The 22,218-nt window shown below is 41.5% G+C and overlaps 2 protein-coding genes across 2 annotated transcripts in view; one reads left to right on the top strand and one right to left on the bottom strand.

The window, feature by feature from the left end:
• The first annotated feature begins 204 nt into the window (after window positions 1-204).
• cyp1b1 (cytochrome P450, family 1, subfamily B, polypeptide 1) lies at window positions 205-7,325 on the top strand. Its single transcript, XM_080781813.1, has 3 exons — window positions 205-672; window positions 812-1,824; window positions 4,093-7,325. The coding sequence occupies exons 2-3, from the start codon at window positions 821-823 to the stop codon at window positions 4,703-4,705; spliced, it is 1,617 nt and encodes a 538-aa protein (XP_080637939.1). The 5' UTR covers window positions 205-672; window positions 812-820; the 3' UTR covers window positions 4,706-7,325.
• A 7,252-nt stretch (window positions 7,326-14,577) lies between these two features.
• Window positions 14,578-22,218, bottom strand: part of rmdn2 (regulator of microtubule dynamics 2) — a 48,424-nt gene continuing 40,783 nt past the window's right edge. Inside the window, exon 11 of the mRNA XM_080781880.1 lies at window positions 14,578-16,449. Coding sequence (XP_080638006.1) covers window positions 16,396-16,449 — 54 coding nt within the window. The 3' untranslated portion in view covers window positions 14,578-16,395. The remainder of the gene's footprint in view (window positions 16,450-22,218) is intronic.

Genomic DNA, 22,218 nt, shown 5'->3' with positions numbered 1-22,218 from the left:
GGCAACATTGTGCACACCGCCATCCATCCATCCAACCATTGAATTGCAGCCAGGCAGGTCTGCAAACTAGGATGCACAGCCACAGAGAGAGAGAGAGAGAGAGAGAGAGAGAGAGAGAGAGAGAGAGAGAGAGAGAGAGAGAAGGGGGGGGTATATGACACCCTGTGCAACAAACCAAACCCACCCACTGTAACAAACCAGGACTCAGACGCTGACGAGACATGATGCTGCACTGTTTTTGGATGAATGATAAAGCAAAGGCTAAATGAGTAGAGAGAGAGAGAGAGAGAGAGAGAGAGAGAGAGAGAGAGAGAGAGAGAGAGAGAGAGAGAGAGAGAGAGAGAGAGAGACAGACAGAGAGACAGAGAGACAGAGAGAGAAGGCTATATACATGGTCCAGTGCTTTCACGTAGACGTTTGCTGCAGATGAAGCAGCTGCCTGTGATTTATTCGCTCTTAATTATATCTACATTTAAGGATTTTACTTGCTGTGTTGGTCAGCTGCATCTTCTGGTCAAAATGTAACCAACCATCAAATTCATTGACGAAAAAAATAAAACCTTCTGAAATGGGATGAAATAAAAAAATAGTCCACCAACCTGGGATCAGTCAAAACGCTGCTTTTACTGTCTATTGATTACCAAGGACATCTGAAGGACTAACATCCATAAGGTATATATATCCTCCAATTATGTAATATCCATGACTAACTTAACCATGATGATGATTATTTGAGTCATTTTGTTTGTATATCACATCATGTACTGACATAATCATGTGCATTTCGTTATCAATTAATTTCTTTATATAGAAAGAGACCATGGATGATTTTTTGGACCAGATCTGGAGGTCGTCGTCGCTGACCATACTACTGTCCTCCGTGACGTTCCTCTTCTCCGTTCACCTGTGGCGCTGGTTCCGCCTGAGCGTCCTCCGCTCAGGCGGATGCCCGCCCGGACCCTTCCCGTGGCCGGTCATCGGGAACGCCGCGCAGCTCGGCAAGTCGCCTCACCTCACGCTCACGCGCATGGCCAAGAGGTTCGGAGACGTGTTCCAGATCAAGCTGGGCTGCCGGACCGTCGTGGTGCTGAACGGCGACTCGATCCGACAGGCGCTCATCAAGAGGGGGGCCGACTTCGCCGGCAGGCCGGACTTCACCTCCTTCCAGTACGTGTCCAACGGCGACGGGCTCGCCTTCGCCACCGTCACCGAGTGGTGGAAGGTGCACCGCAAGGTGGCCCAGTCCACGGTGCGCATGTTCTCCACGAACAACATGCACACCAAGAAGGCTTTCGAGAACCACGTCATCTGCGAGGCGAGGGAGCTGTTCCATCGGTTCCTGGAGGAGACGCGGGAGCACCGCTATTTCGAGCCGATGACATATCTGGTGGTGTCCACGGCCAACATCATCAGCGCGGTGTGTTTCGGAAAGCGCTATTCGTACGAGGACGAGGAGTTCAAGCAGGTGGTGGGACGCAACGACCAGTTCACGCGGACCGTGGGCGCCGGGAGCATAGTGGACGTGATGCCCTGGCTGCAGTACTTTCCCAATCCCATCAAAACTATCTTTGAGAACTTTAAAACTCTCAATAGGGAATTTAGCACGTTCATTGGAGATAAGGTAGCGCAACACAGAAAGACGATCCAGTCGAGCGCCATCAGGGACATGACGGACGCGTTCATACTGGCGATGGACCAGCTCAGACAATCTGCCCAATCTCCCATTGGAAAGGACTACGTGCCCCCCACTCTATCGGATATCTTTGGAGCGAGCCAAGACACCTTGTCGACGGCGCTTCAGTGGATCGTCCTGATACTTGTGAGGTACGTATAGGTATAGGCTAATGAACTAATACTATATAGCCTATATTATCATAATTTATAGAAATAAACCAAATCAGAGAATTTTAAAATCTCGACATTTTAAATGCATGATAACGGTTGTTAAAAGGATATGGTGTAACAAAAAATGATGCCATGAAAGTAGCCTACAATTAGATAGCTATAAGCTCCTCACTATTTGCCATTGCCCAAAACTCCATAAACTATAGGCTACAGTCAGTCAGGCACTTCTGTAACACTGTTATGTAACCTATATGGATATAGCACCCTGCAGCTAGACCAGAGAGCACATGCATGCATGCTGATAACTGCGTGCCAGTGAAAGTGATTAGTTAGGGTAAAGTGATTTTCTTTGGTTAAAAATAAGTGTTAAAAAGCTATATTGGATATAGTGTTTGTTCTGTAACAGGAGTCTACATGTCTCTCCAGCTTTTTATTAAACATATAAATTCAGTTTCAGGTCGGGATACCAATTTTAGCCAATCAGGATAGAGAACTCAGTCAGGATACAGATTAAACAAGTGGAATTGTGGAAGTGATGACACAAATAAATCAACAGACAGTTTTTGAACTGTATATTGTCACCATACCTGGAAATACATTTTCTGTTTATTAAAGAGTTGGAGAGACAGGGAGACCAAACAAACTCTCTATAACAATAGTGATTATAGCCTATATCAGAATGTAGTGATTTAACCCTTCTGAGACTGTATCTCAAAATTACATCGGTGACTGAACCGCTTATCCATAGTCAGGTTGCGGGGGCAACAGCTCCACCAGAGAGCTCCAGACTTCCCTCTCCAGAGCCAACATTAGTAACTTAATTCTGGGGAATGCTAAGCTATATGCTTCTATCTCTAAGGGAATTGGCAGCAACCCATCCGAGAAAACTAATTCTCGTCTGCTTGTAGGCCTACCAGCGACCTTATTCTTTTGGTCTTGACGCACAAACGAAGGTGGCTCAGTAGACAGAGAGCTTTGCCTTCTGGCTCAGCTCTCTTTTCGTCACAACAGCATGCGGTATACAACTGCAATACTGCCCCTGCCACTCCAACCAGCTGGCTCCACAAACACTCCAAACAGCTGCAGTGACATAAAGTGGCACATTCACACTGAGCACTATAACTACAAGTAAGACGCGCAAACGCGGGAAGCGAACGCAGCTATACGTCCAAATATGGAGTGTCAATCACAAACAAATCACTCAGCTCCATATATGGGCAATTGGGCACAAAAGGGGGACACACAGACAGACAGACATGATCTGCTAGGTCTCATAGTAAAGTGCTCATTGCGTTCGCAATAACTGCAGCCAGCCAGTGGTGTCATTTTGAGCGGTGCCTCGCCGCTCAAAATGACAAAATGACTATGGCCGTGTGTACGTCTGTCTGTTTAGACTGTAAACAGACTCCAAACGAGTACGAATAGCTACAATACCACTGGATGACCAGCCTAAAGGGCCATTCACACTGAGCACTGTGAGAAGATACATGCATCCGCATGGGTGACGGCAGACTGCGAGCACTGGCGCTTTGGCATGGGGGGGGTCAGATCAACATAATTATGGAATTGATTCTGTACTGGCCATAAATGGAGTGTGTCTTCAGTGTACAGGGTTTGATGAGGTCAACTTAAAAAATTTGGAGATCGAAGGGTTTGAGGTCAGATGTAGTTGCTGACCGGCTTCTCAGTCTTCTCCATGTATGGTTATCCAGGGTTAGATGAGGTCAGTGTTGTGATCTTCATATATGGAGATGGCCATTATGGTGGTGTGACGTGTCACGAGGCGTGAGGTCACGAGGCGTGACCATATATGGAGGTGTGATGTCATGAGGCGTTACCATATATGGAGGCATGACCATATATGGAGGCGTGCAGCCAGCTAGCGCAATTGTTGAGCAGCCTGCACCGCTCAGTTCACACAGGTGTGATTATTATTATTATTTTTGGCTCATGATAACATACACTTGCTGTCACTGTGTGTGTGTGAACTCTGTTGGGACGTAATGTAGGTCTAAACTGTAGCTTTCACCTGTCAATGTGGGGCGGTAGAGTGGCCGCATGGGAACCGCAAGGTTCAACACATTGCCATCGGTGAGGCAATGTGTTGTATGAATGGGTACATGTAATGCACGATCTATGTAAAGCGCCTTGGATAAAAGGCGCTATTATAAATGCACCATTTACCAATGTATACAGTCATGCTGAGCTGATGTAAACTGTAGCTTTCACCTGTCAATGTACATATAGGCATCCTGATCTGCAACTCCGCCTCCAGCAGGAGGTGGACAAGGTGGTGCCCCGAAGCCGTCTCCCCACCATCGAGGACCAGCAGCAGCTGCCTTACGTCATGGCCTTCATCTACGAGGTGATGCGCTTCACCAGCTTCATGCCGCTCACCATCCCCCACTCCACCACCACGGAAACCTCCATCATGGGCTACACCCTGCCCAAGGACACCGTGGTCTTCATCAACCAGTGGTCCATCAACCACGACCCGGTCATGTGGCCACAGCCGGAGACCTTTCGCCCGGAGCGCTTCCTGGACCAGGACGGAGCCCTGAACAAAGACCTCACGGGCAGCGTGCTCATCTTCTCCCTGGGGAAGCGCAGGTGCATCGGGGAGGACTTGTCCAAGATGCAGCTGTTCCTTTTTAGCTCCCTGCTGGCTCACCAATTGCACATCACGTCAGACCCAACCAAGCCGCTTACTATGGACTATAATTATGGGCTGACTCTGAAGCCCCATGCCTACTCCATAGCGGTGTCCGTACGGGACAACATGGATCTGCTGGATGAGGCCAGCAGGCAGTCAACGAACGGAGGGACTCGGGAGGATGTGGGTGGACATGGATCAGATTGAAGAAAAACAATAAATGTAAATGAACATAATGTAGGCATTATAACTACAATATAAACAATGAAGGTTGGAAGGACAATATACACTGAAGAGACTCAGCACCTGCATGCAATCAGGTGTCTGCTAAATAAATGCAAATAGATGCATTATAATTATACGTAAGCTGAAAACTCAGGCAAAGGTCATTCTTCACTGCTTCACAGGACCGATTCTAGAGACACGTTTGCTTTTTCCAAGTATTGAGAAGACACTGCGGTCTCTCTCTCTATCTCTCACTGGACATATTGTTTATGCTGTGCCCTACATGAAAAACAAAAAAAAGTACTGCATGTACTGTATGCACTGGACACCAATTTCATAATTAGGCAGGAGGCATAGGTGATTCTTTCATTTCATGATACACTCAAACAGCACAACAAATGCAAATTGATTGAATTGGATTCCGACCCATTGGGTATGCTGGAGTCAACATAATATGGTGTACTGGACCTGACAATGTTGTACTGTTAGTTTGACATTAAATAATCAGGATACACTTTGGGCTCGGAAAGAACTTAATTAAAATATGCACTGAGACTTAGATATAAATATGACGTTCAGACATTACACTGTGGTTTCTGTAGTGGTTTTCTTTAAGGGCTTCCGTCAGCCCAAAGCCCTTGAAATCTTCGATTACCATAATCTCACCGAATATTATAGAATAGCTGCTACACTACATCTTGGCTATTAAGTGTAAACACTGGAATTCACTCTGTAACGAACTATATGGCAGAATACATATCATTACGAAACTGAAATTCATTAAGCTTGTGTAAATGTAGCTATTGCCATGATGGAACACCAGCTCACATTGCATTCATACGACATTCCTTATGTTGTTCCCTCAACCGAATGTCTTTGCCAAAAATAGCCTATCTACATTTTCACAATGCAACGTTTGTGACACCTTGTGAACTTGTAGATCTGAGATTTTTGTCCAGTGTTCCCTCCCAGAATATGGATGCTAGGGCTCAAGTGCATGGTTAAACCTAACGTTGACCATAAGCCCAGCCTAAAAAACTGAGGGACCAATGGAATGCATACAGGGCTGACTCTGCCACGAGCATAAGCAATGAAATAATTTCACAGAACAGACTGATATGCACATGCAGTGCTTCAACCATTTGTCATCCGATGACATACTACAAATGCATATAGTTACTCAGGAATAAGGCCTATCAAATGCCAAATGTTTGACCTAGAATGCTTCTGAATGTTAACTGAAACATTATGACGTAGATCTTTATTCAAAGGTCTAGGTTAAAGAGCACATAATGGGTACCAAACATTAACCATTAACTGGCTGCATATGTAGCTTACGAATGTTGCTAGTCTGTGAACTGCTGTACTATGTACCAATATGAAATTACTAATGTTAGATCTATATTAGATCAGTGTTATTAAGACATATTTTTTTGTGACAATGATTTTGCTCGCGTTTCACTACTGCATATATAAGCTTGAATGTCCAAGATGCTGCTCTTTGTAAAACCTTAAACCCTGCTATTTAAGTTCCTTGGAGAAGATGCCTGCAGTTACAGTACCAACATTATTTCATCTGCAGTTTAAAAACAAAGACAGAATATTATCAGATATTTAAAATGTACACAGCAACATCATGAATGTTATTTTTTTAATGAGTGTCAAAATGGATCCTTATAGGGTTATCATATTTACACTCACACAATTGAATTAACAGTTAATTTAATTTTGCAGTGTATAATTGGAACAACAGGGTAAAATAGGTGTGTTTTATATCCTTCTATCCATCTAATTTGTGTCTCTTATCAATAGATGCATATTGCATGCAATACCATACATAATGCCAGGCATTGGACATTTAGACCTCCTGCTAATTCATGGCAGATACAAATGCTAGTTGCCAGTTGGGTTGGGGGAATTTCAGATATTTCAGGAATTTCAGAATTTCAGATAGTAAAACCAGATTGAGATAGATGACAAGCACCTCATCTCTGGCTCTTGTGGAAAGCTACATTATTTTCATTAGTTGTTCTCTATTACTCTCACAATGTGGAAAATATAGCTATATCCAGACTATCCAAAAGCATTTAAGGGGGAATCACACTATATCACAATATGGCTTGTAAAACATTTTATTCAGTTCCCTTGATTGATAAGTTCAGATAAATAAATGTTTGACTCAGTTAAGTCAGTGCCCCATTTAATAGGAAGGGAGCAGCTCCAGGCAGTTCCTAAAATGCCTGGAATCAGGCTGTGCAAACTGTATGATATATATATATATATATATAGGCCTACATGAATTCTTAAAAATAATTGTAGAACACGTCGTTGATTAAAAACACATCCACAAACCTCCGTCCCACTGACTGTGCATCAACTACAATGAACTTCATAATTCTTGCATCCTGTCAGATAACACAAATTAGATGAGTACAGCAAAAGGACAATATTCACTATATAGCTATACAGCTTTTATTGTAGCTGTATCATACAGCTGTGATGTTATTCTTGAGAGTATTTCTTCATACCCTCTTTCTAGAGCGGACAAACTAACTTGTTTTGAGTGATGTTGTAATACTAAATAAACATATTTTATTCATTATTTTGTATTTATTTTATGCAATTGTATGAATGTTTAACACAGAAATGTTATTTTCTGTTATACACTAATACATAAGGCAATCACATTGCAATCACCAGTAAGACGCGCAAACGCGGGAAGCGAACGCAGCTCGTACATATTTGGGTTTTGGACGTATAGCTGCTTTGGGGACTCCTTATATGGTTATGGCTGAGTCATGGTGACACAAATCACTCAGCTCCATATATGGGCACAAAAGCGGGACAGACAGACAGACACACAGACAGACAGACAGACAGACATGATCTCCATATTTGGACGTAGCTCCATGGGCACAAAGGGGGGACACACGCACACACAGACACACAGACATGATCTGCTAGGTAAGTGCATAGTAAGTGCTCACTGCATTCGCAACAAACAGTTCTGCTATTCTTCAAAATCATCGGGGTTAAACTGCAAATCTTTAATATATAATATTCAACTTGGCTGCATAGTAGCTTCAATAGTGGAATTCTCTGCCACTATGTGCTCAAAATACAAGAGAAAATAACTAGGCAAAGGATTCTTTCTGCAAAGCAAACAAATGTGTATAATATACTGTTGTAATTTTCCATCACAATCCGTGGCTGATGAAGCGTTAAGGCTGATTAACATGTCTCATCCACTGTCAAGAGGGAGTTGAGAAGATGTGTACTGTATTTTGGGCACCATGCCAGGTCAGGTGGGAACAAAAGGGAAGTGTTTGGGAGAGCCCTTTCCCTGTGTGGCGTTTTATCTCGGCCTCCCAGAAAATCCTGTACTTGATTAGCGAGAGGTTCGCTGCCAGCTACTGTAAGTTAGTCAAGTTAGTGTGCGTGACAAATCCAGATGAAGGTAGATGATTACTAATAATACGGCACTCAGCATGCAGTTTTTCTCCATCTCTCCCCACTTCTCTACTAGGGAAAGTAATATGTGGACTCTAGGGACAATTTATTTGGGGACCTTTGCTTGCTGCAAGATTAGTCTGGTAGTATAGAGACCTGACACTTTTATGTTTAATACTATACTATGTCATCTTGACTTTGAGAAATGTAATACCGCTCTGCAACATCACAAGGCTAGGGTTTATTAGTTTTCCCTCGTGAATCACAGGAAGCTCCCAGTGCTCCCATGAGCATTAATTACTGAGAAATGAAACTGGCCTGTTTATGCAGAGACTTTCCCCAAGCGGCCATAGAGTTGAGCGAGAATGTAATGATTACCACTTACTGTACGTTTGAGGAGTTTGGCAGAATGTTCATTTGTAACTCAGAGAGTATACAGAATGTCTGCAGATGTGAATTGAAAGTAATTTTCTATGACGTGCAAACGATGCATCCAGCGTGGTAGCCTACAGTATAGACATTTATACATAGGCCTAAACATCTGCAGCCAACACCAAAGTACATAGGTGTCTCAATGTTTATAAATTTACGTCATTCCCAAGGGCTCTATACTAGCCCCCCTCCTGTTTCCAATCTAAACGTGGGTAGATACAGCAAGTGTGGAATGCCCTGACCCCATCCCTCAAAAAATGCAAATCACTGGCATCCTTTAAAACAGGCTTGAAAATCGACAGGCCAAAGGGAGAGGAAATATGTGTTGCATTTTATAGTGCTTTTCCAAGTGCTCAAAGCGCTTTACAATGGTTCATTCATTCATACATTGGGAGGCGAACAGTCGATGCCAGCTTCCTCACACCGACCAACCCATTGAGGCAATGGGTCTTGCCCAAGTTCAGTGTCTTGCCCATAGACACTTCGACATGTAGACAGGAGGAGCCGGGAATCAAACCGCTGACCCATGGATCATTGGACGACCCTTTTCTACCTCCTGAGCCACAGTCACCCTCGAAATGATCAGGAGCGATCATTTCGAGGGCGACTGTGGCTCTCCAAAGGCGACTGTGGCCCTTAGTCAAATAACTACCACCTACCTCTTTACCCCCTTCCCTTTTTCCCAAACCTATAGGCCTACACGTATTTATTTTTTGTGATGATTGTAATTTTGTTATTTTTCACATCATGATTATGAATTGAATACACTGGACCCGAATGGAAACAAGACTCCCCCGGTGATATCCGTTTAGAGTAGACCGCGTTGGTCAGAGGGTAAAACAATCACTGCCAGAGAAATGAGTTCTTGCAAGACTACACAAACAATGGTGTTAATTTGGAAGCCACCTCTTCAGGATGATTCCATCGTGGCAAAGAAATACATAAAACTGAGACATGACTAGACTGGAAGGAAGTTAGGTTGAATCAGATCCAGTGGCAAAATCCTAATAAACCTGGCACAATTTACAGTACATGTCTGCAAAAAAGGAAGGCAAGCCTTAAAACTACAACATCACTCAAAGTCACGCAAGAACCTGCCTGTTGTTCTATTGGTTTTGGACTTGGACCAATGTCAATATTTGGTTGATAATAAAGCAGAAAAAAAAATCCCCCATAACATTTTAATCATGCACTCATATTTAACTATTGCCATAGATGTCAATTTATTTCATGTAAAAATAAATACTTAATTTGACTTTGTATTTTGCTTGATGGAAAATAAACGTACGGTATGTAACAAAATACTTGTTTTTGTGTACTAAAAATCTGAAGATTGGTGATTTCAAGAACTTTCATCTCCAGTCTTACTATGACTACATTAATAACAATCAGAACCATAACATTGTATGTATGAGTTATATATTACTGAACTAAAATAAATAAAAGGTCCTGTACTAGCCGCAATTTGCAACACTAGATTTGTTTTAATAATGGGATGAATCTAGAGTTGCAATATCATCCAGTGATAGCCCATTCATCCAAATTCAAACTGCAAAGCTTTTGTTTCATAAAAATCCACCGTAGACATGTTATAAGCTACTTTCTGTCAGTGTTGGAGTTTGGAAGCAGAAAATACATTTCTGCACACATTTATGTGCCATGCAGTGTCAAACATTATGTACTGTAACACTTTTTAGATGCAAGTAAACCACCTGACATCCTGTTGGGTCAAGTCAGAGCACCTGTGATGTGAAAGTAGCCTGGGACAATGGGCGGAGGTAAAATGGTAAATGGTGCAATTATAGCGTCTTTATCCAATTAAGTGCAGTAGTTTTCCTTTTCATATCAAGGCGACAAGGCCCATTATTTAGTCTGCATTTGAGCCACGGACCACCATTTGATGTCATTTAGCCTCTCAGACCCAAAACTTTGTTATATTTTGTTATGGTTGGATAAGATTTTTGTCCACATTTCCACGCTGTATTGATGAACACATCCATCAAAGCTGTGTTCAGACACAAGTTAGGTGTCAGACACAAGGCAACTGTCTTGAATACAGCCCAGTAAGGGCATATGTCAACCCCGCCCGCTCACCTCCGCCCCTCCTGGTGCTGCGGCCATCTTGGGAACTAAACACAATATAAACAATGGGAGAAGGGTGGGGCCAAGAAAGGCCCTTATTGCAATCGGATCGGTAGCAAAAAAAACTAAAAACTAAAAAAACATGATCGGGACATCCCGGGTTTAGTGTCTTGCTCAAGCACACAAAGCCAGAAGGAACGGAGGATTGAACCGGGATTCCAAAACGGCCACTCTACCGCCTCCTGAGCCTGTGCGTGTTTGTCTGTTATAGTACGTCTCTGTCTGTGTGTACGGTTGTAATCCACGTAACTCGAGAATCGTTTGCCACACCGACTTCAAATTTGACACACACGTTCCACACCACCACAGAGTGTGCAGTGCCCTGCCTCGAGTCTGTGGGATACACTGTTGTCCAGAAACACCAGAAAAGGCTCTGGTCAGGCTCTGCCAGTGGGCCTAAAGTCCCCTCACATGTAGAATTCCCAACCTCTGCCTCAGCCAATTGATTGCCATGGGAACCCCACACCTGCCATTTGGTTACTTACAGTCCACTTCTCACAGTAAGTTTACACTCTTCAGACACAGGCAGATACAGAGATCTCCATAATACAGTATGGGCACAAATGGGACACAGACAGTATAGTTAAAACGGGTGCTATGACAACGGGTATTATTAGGTTCCCAAGTTGCATTGTGGTCAAAATGTTCTACACTGATCAGCAAGAAACTCAATCGTCACCAAGAACTGTTACTTTTGTGCATTACCCACTGTCCCTCCAGGCTATGGGATACATGTCCACCAGATACATGTCCAAAGATATTTGCTCCTGCTTTCGGCTAAAGTCACGCAACTATTGTCCTGTAATCATCTTATTTACACATCAACCCATTTCCTTTCAAATGCAGAGAGAGAATAGGGGGATGACATTCAGAAAATGTTCTGGCTGGCCGGGAATCAAACTGGGGCTTAATTGCTGATCAGAACAGTGCGCCCATGTGGTATGCACAACACTCTGCTATTCTTTCACCAAAATACCAACAATGAATGAAGTAGTGTTGGCCTCATTGGTCAAGCTTATAAATAGCCTATAGCTGTGGTCTGCCTCGACACAGCACAATGAACATAATGTAGGGTACATGAACTCTGTGCCAGCTTCTAACCGGTTGTTGTTATACAGCATGTGCCGAATCGCACAGCAGATATAGGGGCTTTGTCTCAGTGCCATTCGGGGCAGCGGTGGCCGAACGGTTTGCGGAGCGGTCTTGATATCGGAAGGTCGCTAGTTCGTATCCCGGGACCGGCACGTTAAAATTACCACAGCTTAAGTGCCCTTGAGCAAGACATTGAACCCCTACCATGAAATCTTCTATGAGCAGGGCCTGCCTGTAAACAAGTTATTGAGCTTAGTCCAGTTACCCTGGGTAAATATAGTAACTTTGCTTTGCCACTTAATGTCATTTTGCCCCCCGGGTTCTCTAAAACAGACTACTGGCAGCAACAGAATGACAATGTAGCATATGTATGACTGGGAAACATACACTTAGAATTACACTGGCTCTGACAAGAACACAATAAAACCAATAAAGTTTTTACTGTATGCTGAATTGTTTCAAACATGCTAATAAAGTATTCAATCAAATTCAATCAATCAGAAACTCACTCACTCACTTTTGATTGGTTATTGAATTGAAAATTAATTCAAAGGGACAGCCGTTAGGCTTGTTTCCATTCTGGTGCTTTTGGGGAAAGGGGACGGGGAGCACCCTCTCAGTGCCACAACAAAGATTTAAGTTAGATAAATTAGCATGTAGCTTGCTCTTTTCAAATTGCCAATTACTTTATTAATGTAATACCTTTGCTCACACGCATTTGTAATTTGTAACCTTTTGGTGCATTTGTGCCCATCTGTGACTATCACTAGAGGGTCCACCTGAATCAACAAACAAATGCTTTGCAAACCATCAAACGATATCATGTACAGGTGTGAATAAAGCCAAGCATTGTACAAATCTGAATTGCACTTGTTTAATTACAGGCAGGTACCGCTCAGCAGTGTACAGTATAATCTCTAGGTAGTGTATAATTTATAAGACAACTTGAAGGAACACTGTACATCACCGTGGTAAATCAAAATACATTCTTCTTTTTTTCTGACACAATAAAAATATTTTACATTTTTCAAGTAGTGTTCATAAAGCAGATAGCCTACTCTTGAAAACAAGGGAATCAAAAAGAGGAACATGACATAGGTAGTAGAGGCCTGTCCTCATCCCAAAGTATATACAAAAACACAAAACCTACAATGCTTGGTTTCATTGGATCATATAATACAGCTAATGGATTACATTGTGTTAAAGGTTCCTTGCTAGAATTATTTATTGATATCAATTCTACCATAGGGGGTTTTCAATGTATTCAGAAAATAAGTTTGTTTAATGACATAAATTACTCGTGTTAATATCTCAAATGTGAACCATTATGTGCAATTACTTAACTTCTTTAATTAACTAAGATTTCCTTGGTGAACTAAATGTGTTAATGCCATCCTTTGTTTGGAACTAATTTTGTGAATCTATCTAAAACCCAATGCAAAAATTCCACTCACAATCTGCCATGGGAACGCACGCATAGCATAAGTATGACTTCAAGTTTGCCTTCAAAAAGACATCACCCCTGTAACACTTGTTTAAAATAAAATTACAAAAATTACATTAAAGTGATACTGTGTAAGAATTGGGATTCCCAAAATGCCGTTCACGGAAGTACCGCTCAAAAAAGAAGAAGAAATGTTGCAGTTTTAGTGCCGAGATGATCACAGCCTTGTCAGAAACCGTGTATGTATTAACTTATCATTTTTAGTATTGTATCAGCTTAAATTAGCTGTGTGTCGGGTACAGACACACATGACAAAAAATAAGTTTTGAGTGGTCAAAATACACATTAAAATGTGAAAAGTATACCAGTAAAAGATTATATAAAAAAATAACTTCATGTTTTCTTCATATCACAAAAGGATGGGTAGCTGCCAGAAGCGGTATACTGCCGTAAGCGGCCGGTGTGGAAAAAATAAATTTGTCAAATAGTTCTATATCCTGATAGTGTTTGTTCAGTAACGTGGGTCTCTATAGCTCTCAATTTCCAGGTCAGCATATAGGCGGCATAATGCCACAAAAGGCGGTTCTTCTTGTATCACGTTCACATTCATTCATCAGACGAGAGAGAGAGAGAGAGAGAGAGAGAGAGAGAGAGAGAGAGAAGGAGACCCATGTTGCTGAACATGTAAAGTGATTTCTATTGCAATATAGAGCTATTTAACACTTAACCAAAATACATAATTTACACGCAATTCAAAGTTGCAGTTCCAGTTTGCACTCTGATGCAGTGCACTGGCCAATCAGGAACAGTAGATATGCAGAAACAGTAGATATGCATTTGTTACAGAACAAGGAGCCTATTTGTCTTTTGTTATTTTTCTGTTTTAGTGTTTAGCTAAGAAAAAATGAAATATTTTTAAAAACTTCTGCCACCCTGGACGTGGCACAGTAGTGTCTGTATAATAATGAAACTTAGGCCGGAGATTGACAGGTGGACGTAATATTGGTTGAAATTGGTTTGTAAAAGCTGATGGAAGCGTGTATGACGATTCAAATTACGCTTTCTTTTGAAAGGAAAGATGAAGATTGGACGCACACAAAAAATAAGTTTTTGTTTCTCTTTTTTGGCATAGCGGTATATTGTTAACCATGTCTCAAACATGATTGCAGATAAAAGCTCTAAAAGGATAGAAATTGGAAAACATATATTTTAGTACAGCTCGTCTTAAAATGTTCCCTTCACTCATTTTCAACAGTTTCTTTTGTTGTAAAATCAGTTGCACATATATACACACACACATATATATATATATATATATATATATATATATATATATATATATTTTTTTTTTACAGTGTACATGGAAAATCACTCGTTTTCCAGAGGGCGTGAGACGGAGCAAGCTGGAGGCTTTGATGTTGCCGCTCACAATACAAAATGGGAACTCCCCCGGAGCGTTCTAAAAGTCAAACCCCAACCATCCGCCGAATGCTGGTGGCGAAATAAAAATAAAACGGCCCGATCTGCCATTTATATTGGTGAGCGACGTATAAAATCGAAACGGGAGCGAAGCGCTTCCCTGGCCGTTTTGCCTTCAGTGTTTTATCTCCCGTTTTAAGAAAGAAAAGGAAAAAATAATTAATTACGCTCGTTTAGCATGGGCTCAAACGCTCCATTTTCGAGCCGACTAATTGTTTGAATGGGAATGCAAACTCAAGCACCTTGGAAACATACCAGTGAAGACTAGATGACCATTGCCTGCAATTTCACTGTAAAGCCAGCAAGAAATATCACTAGTATGCCACACCTCCCTCTACAGAGAGAAGCTGGAGACAACAGTGTTTAGGATGGAGACTACACTTCCCTCTCAATGGGTGTGATTCACTAAACTGTTTACACCCATATTTTGGGTGTAAAGGAATTTTCCAAACTTCCCACGTTAGTAGTCTGATTCAGTCATCTTTTGTTTTTGTCTGTGAATTCCGCTCGTTCTCAAGTCTGCTCGGATGCAGACTGGGACCAAAGCTTGCTGTACGGTATGTCATTAGAATTCCGTATTCTAGACTACAAACGTTGTGGAGTTTGGAAAATTCCTTTAAACCCAAAATATGAGTCTAAACATAATATATAAGAGTAAATTAAATGCTTATAGTACGTGCATGTATTATGTTGCCAATTCCGCATTCCCGCTGGTTTGAAGAGAGCAGTGAAAAAGAGGGCCAGAGGTCATCAAGTGGTCACAGATCAGCAAGTTTGTTTGGGTGCAACCATTGTTGGAGGTCTTGTTTTGGCCAGTGGTGCCACTTGAATGTGAAGCAGGAGACAAAACAAAAACAGGAAATGGAGCGGAGGGAACACAGGCTCCGCCGTGTCAAGGTGTCCTAGAGACACACTGGTGCATATACACTCATCCTCAGTGCAACTGGATATTCAATATAAAATAATGTTTTTGATCTGACTATTTCAAATATGACACTGGGCATACTGGATCTGGGATCAGGGACCGCGGGGAGACACATGCTCGCAGCTCACATTATCTTTACAGATAAAAGACAATTCACTTACAATCTGTGAAATATTCACTCTTTCACCCTTGTTAACGGTATTATCCTGCAGACCTGATTGCAAGACGGTCTGTGTAGATGTCAGATAATACAATCAGATACAATGTAGTGCAGTCTGTAAGTTCAGATATGACTTGTTTGTTTTTTCCTGAAACAGAGTGAATCATAATCTGTTTAGTCTACCTGTTTGCTTTTAAAACTGACAAGATGGTTTTAACTATGAAGAGCATTCAAATGTCCCATAGCATAAATGTTACAGGTGTAATCCCTTCTGCAGCCATGTGTCCTAATTGTCCTTGAGCAACACCTACTTGCACCATACAGTAAGAGTACCAGAGGACAAAATCTATTGTACATATAGCTCTGAAATAACCTTTAGCATAATTATACAATTATGTCTGTGTGCTCACTGGAACACCATAGTAGCTTTTTGAAACACCCATCCTGCCCCCATACACACACTCACAGAGTGAATGGAAATTCAGGACACACACACACATTGGAAACATTGGAGAGTGTGTTCATACACCAAGCGATGGAGAGTGTGTTCATACACCAAGCGATGGGCAAAGTAGGTCCAGCTCCTTCTGTGCATCTTCATCCTAGGAGAGAGGTAACGTTTTACAATACAGTACATACACTGGTGTGACCTCATTCAGCTCTATTCAGTCTGGTTCTGACCGTGTTATGATACAGTGTGGCTTGTGCCCCCAGCCAGATGACAGACAATAGCTACTGTACTGTATGTCTGATCAAAAAAAACTAAAATCTGTTTTTTTTCCCCCCAGCTTTGGCCATATAAACTATACATTTCCTGTTAATGGCTTTAAAGCAGTGGTTGTCAAAGTGGTCGTAGTCAATGGCGAGGGAGAGCGAGTGCATTTTCGTCTCGGCAGTTGTGGCGTCGGCTGTGGAACGGACCGACACTGCCGTGGAACTGTAAGAGAAGTTTTTAAATGAGAATACTATCCACCTGTTGGCTGTCCGTCAGAGGACCTATTCTTACAGGAGGCCCATGTCTGACCATGTTTGACCTACTGACCACACCTCCAATGTATTCTCTGCTCTCATGTATGTATAAAGGAGAGCGATGTAAAGGGCTCAGGAGGCTTGCATGCGTGCAGTCTCCCTGGGCTCGTGATCCCTTGTATTAAATAGTATCATTGTTTCATGCCACTCTCTGCCCTGTGTATTTCTTAATGACTCTGATTTGAGTTCTAAAAATATCTTTGACAATTATGGCGCTGTGTGAGCACGGTTTTTCCACTGTCCGTCAGCATTCTCTTTTTCAGGATATAGCGCTGTACATATGAATCTGAGTTGCTGATCGACAGGGATAACACCAAAACGGACTTTGGGGTAAGAGTGGTTTGACTCAATGTTTAATTTAGGGTTTCGTATTTTAAAGCTGTGTCATTACAGATACAACCGTACAAGATACTAGCACTCTAAGGTGACATTTCCGTTATCAATTTATTTGGTACACATGTCTTGGCTATAAGGCCATGTGGTAGTAGTAATCCACTCTAAGGTGACATTTCCGTTATCAAGTTATTTGGTACACATGTCTGGCTCAAGGCCGTATGGTATTAATAGTCCATACTAAAAGGGTGACATTTCCCTTATCAATTATATTGGTAAATATGTTTGGTGACATTTCCTTTATCAAAGTATTTTGATAATATATGTCTTGGCGATAAGGCCATGTGGTAGTAGTAGTCCACTCCAAGGGTGACATTTCCCTTATCAATTGTATTGGTAAATATGTTTTTGGCTATAAGGCCATGTGGTATTAATAATCCACTCTAGGTTAGAAGTCCTTTATCAGTATATAACTGGCATAAATAAATAGGCTAGAAGTCCTTTATCAGTATATCACTGGCATAAATAAATAGGCTAGAAGTCCTTTATCAGTATATCACTGGCATAAATAAATAGGCTAGAAGTCCTTTATCAGCATATCACTGGGATAAGTAAGCAGGTTATAATCCTTTATCGGTATATGACTGGTATAACTCAACTGAAGTCCATAGTTATGTTGCGCATATAATTGATATGCCGATGTAACATCTCGATCATTAAAACAGGGACAAAGGAAAATAGGCGTGATATTGAACTACACGTTTAAATAATTATCTTCACATTACAGACGATATAATTAATACGTTAGCAGTAATGTAAAGTGAATATAATTGCAGATGTCGGAGCTTGTAAAATAGAACAGGATCAAAATCGTTGTCCAGTAGCAAGCGAAAAATGAAGCCCGTATAGTTAGGCATTTATATAAAAGAAAACTAGATAAAGTGTCAATGGGATGGAGCAAGTATAGGAATATCATACAAATAGCGTCCACTGAAATTCTCTCCGTGTGGGACCGACAAGCTCACCGGGGAGGTCAAAGGAGAATTGTGAGACAGCAAATGGTATGAGATTGATTCATAGGTTCTGTGCGTAAGACTCGAGCAGCTGAGTATGAATGTGCAATGTAGAATGTACACCTACATATGGATGAACGGAAATACTATTTTGTAAAAATCAATCATGATCCTATAGTATTGGTTGTGGCATTTTGAACAAAATAGTATAAAGAATGTATTCCTGGTAGTCGGCCAGGAATAGCACTGTCCATGGTGTCACCACAAAGAGTGAAGGGACACCAGTGTAACCTTGTTGACATGTGTCAAGCAGGATAGCAGAGAAGTAGGTAGGAAATGGTTAAAATTCGAGTATTCAAAGTAATTAACTAACAGCAACATGATTAACTAATTATTTTGGCCATATAGTATGCTATTAGTCTTATCATAAATGAAATGACAGTATAGCAATGTTCCAGTGTTATGGCTGGTTAGGAAAGGTGAAGCAAGGGGAAAAGAAAAATATACATGTGTATATATATATGTATGTATATATAGAGTAATTGTGCTTTGTCGCTTCTTATATTTGGACTAAATCGATAGGCAAGATTATACTCGAAGCATAAAAAAAAAATATATATATAGGTAGATTATAGTATTCCATATAGAATAAGGTAATGTGTGTAACTATCATCATATTTTTACCTAGTCAAGACAGGAACCCCTGTGTGTTTTTCCTGGGAGATTTCCCGTTTTGTTTTGTTACTATACAGAATATATCATTGTGCATTTTTGAGAAATACTAGAAGGTCCTTAGGGAACCTAAAGTCAGATTTAGCTAAATGGACATTTGTCAGGATAGGCAGTGTAGAGATTCCTTCACCCCCATCCTCCATAGCAGCTGTCCTGAGTGGACACACACCAGATGAGATGAGGCAAGCAAGGAGGATTTTTTGGTGAGTGTTAATGAGTCTAGTATTAAGTTCAGTGTTTTACAGCATTACAGGAGAAAGTTTCTAAGATGTATTACGTAATCGCTATAAGTATACTCTGTAACAAGTAATTGTAGAATTCAAACATAGGCTTACTTGAGTAAATTGATATTAGTTGTGGCTATATTAAAGAAACCCTTTCAATTTAGCAGATCAACAAGCTCACAAAAGTGTGCCCATGGAGAACAGATATTTCGACATGGCTAAAATGTATGGAGGACTGGAGTATGTGGGTTGGGGCTATTTAATTGAGCGCGAGACGCAGTCCCACCTAAATATACTAATAGGTCCATCCATTAGGGATAATGAAATTGGAATTGTGTTGGTCATATATGAACAAGCAGAAACTTGAGTTACCACATTGGAGTATTGAGTAATGGTATTATATGAACTTAAAGTGAAACGTGCGGAACTCTTACATGAGTCTTATCAGCAGAGTTGATTTACCAAACATAGAAATGAATAGTACTGTGTTTTTGCGTAACCTGTTTATTGTTGAACCACTGATAACACTACCTATCACATCGCACAGTTGCTAAAGAGAGGTCAATACAAGCCACATGCACAGTCAGTAGACTGTCCTGTACTTGGATTTCTGAACAATATCTGCATGTGTTGGTTTGGGGCCCAACACGGCAGGAAATGGCAGGAAATGACATTTTGGGAACAAGGACATGTGAGTGACAGCGTGCACTCGGACAGATGAACAATGGACCATGGGCTTGATGAACTAATGATTGTCTTTTTCTTTTCATGTGATTGAACACTGAGCGTCTCGGGGCGATGTGCGGTTGTGGTGGTGGTGTGTCGGTGATCTCACAATGAGTGGGTGAGTAAAAGTGGCTTATGAGCCAAGTGTGCTATTTCCGCTACGATACATGCCTAAATTAAGCAGTTTCGAGACACCGGTAACAAGACACTCTCCTTCAAGGGGGGGGTCATTGAGCTTGTGAGCTGAGGTGACCGTATAGTTTTATATACTGGTACTTCTGGTAGTAGGCCTACACTAGATGACATTTGACATTTTTAGGGAATATACTTTTGATTCAATGTGGAGTATGTAGTGCTGGCTTGTAAATATGACCATACCATTTTCCTATAGTCAATAATCTAATCAGAAAATGGAATTAAAGTTGATCAAACAGATAGTTTTAAAAGGCATAATGATTTCTTGAGAGGAACCAAAAATGTAGGGGCCTATATAAGATTACGCTCAAATCAGAAACCCCTACAGCCCAAAAGGGGATGTGATTTTGTGCAGAGTGGTCAATTGCCACTCAGATATAACATGCAAATAGTGGTCTGTAGTCAGAGGCAAGTTCGACTCTACAAATTGACTTAAGTATAGGTAGATTATTAATGCGTAAACGATATTGTACCCTTAAATAAAATAGATAATGTACAACGGTATAGAACATTAAGAGATATGTCATTTGTGGGATACGAAAGATTTAAAATCGTCTGCAGACTAGAGTATTCCTATTTAAGTGGCCTTGCCGAGCCATGAGGCCCATAGTAAGAGCCCATCTCCTGTTTCTGTAGCGTGAGGCAACTTGATGTATAAGTACACCCCCTGGACATGACACTAGTATGTTGCAGGGATTGAACCCCAGTCCAGCCCTTGATGCTGAGTGTCAAGCAGGGCAGCACTGGGTCCCATTTTTAGAATCTTTGATTGACCTGGCCGGGGGGACGAGCTGCGACCTCCCAGTCTCAGGGCGGTCAGCCGGACACTTTGTCCACAAGGCCACTGAGCTGGTCATTGTTTTAGTTTTTAGGTAACTGGTTTTAAATTACGTGAGAGGCTCATAGCATGACATCATGTCACTTAAGTAACAGGTGTCCGTGCTGGACACCCCGGTGATTCAGTCTGTAAGATGCGACTCCTTATAAGTCAAAGGGATTTATGAGTCCCACTTCAACAACAAGGCGTTCTAGAAGTCACCTCAGGTGTTAGATTTAACAGTCGATGTTGCATTGCAAACAGTCTGTGACTGTCATGTTTCCCTATGGGATAAACAATGGTCAGAATACCTGCAATTGGATACTTGAATCCGATTTTGTCTGTATTACTTGTAGCAACAAATGCCAGTAACGTCAATTTTGAAAGTGAGAGCTTCGTCCTTGTAAGTAGAGTAAACTTGCAAAATATCCCAAGAAGGGGCGTAAACAGTTGTCACTTCCAGCTTGCATCCTTGTGTTAGACAGGGACTTTTCTATGCCATAACAGAAGGCAGCAAGCATGCTGATCAGTTCATTAAGACACATACACATTTGTAGGATAAGCTATGAGGCTCAATTTGAATTGGGTGTCTAGCTGATCATATAATTTGTCCCAGGAGGCCAAAGGTTTAGTTATGGATAATATCACTTATATTATCTATATAGAAAGCAGTAAATGGCCATTTATGATGATGTACAATAGAACACCCCTCATTTCGCAGGTGTGGTTTTTGTATTCTCTACTTGCCAGTTGAACGTTATGTTTTTGTGCAAGTTACAAGTCATGTAAATACTAGCGTTATTATTTTATCAATGAGAACATTAGAGGTGCCAACTTTCACAACCCACATGAGTGTGTGCAAAGTCTCTTGGTGTCATTAACGGTGTCAATTTTATAACTTTCGTTGTGACATTGTGACAGCATTGACCAGGTTGTTGACCATGGCTCCCTGTAGGCCCGGGGCCAAATTAGGCCCATGAAGGAATTATCGTAGCCCGTAGGATGATATTTAATTGGTATTAGAACTGGCCCTCTGGTATATTGCACGGACCACCATAATATTACAAGTCCCACAATGCACGGCGAGTGCATTGTCACGTATCGAGGGCCCACAAGCGCAATCATGCGTCTTCTCTCCACTATTGATCGGCAGTGAAAGTATATCACTTGTGGTCAACTTTCAGCTACCCCTCCCGTCAAAGATGGGCCGTGTGTTGAAACACAGTCCGGCCCTCGACTTGTACCAATTTTACCAATTTTGGGCCCACTGTGTCAAGCTGTGAGGTTTCAATCTTGTAGATT

The sequence above is a fragment of the Protomyctophum bolini genome (assembly GCF_963924005.1).
Source record: "Protomyctophum bolini genome assembly, chromosome: 14".
Classification (NCBI taxonomy): Eukaryota; Metazoa; Chordata; class Actinopteri; order Myctophiformes; family Myctophidae; genus Protomyctophum; species Protomyctophum bolini.
Note: the sequence above shows the minus strand (reverse complement) of the source record. Positions and strands in the feature narration are given on the sequence as shown.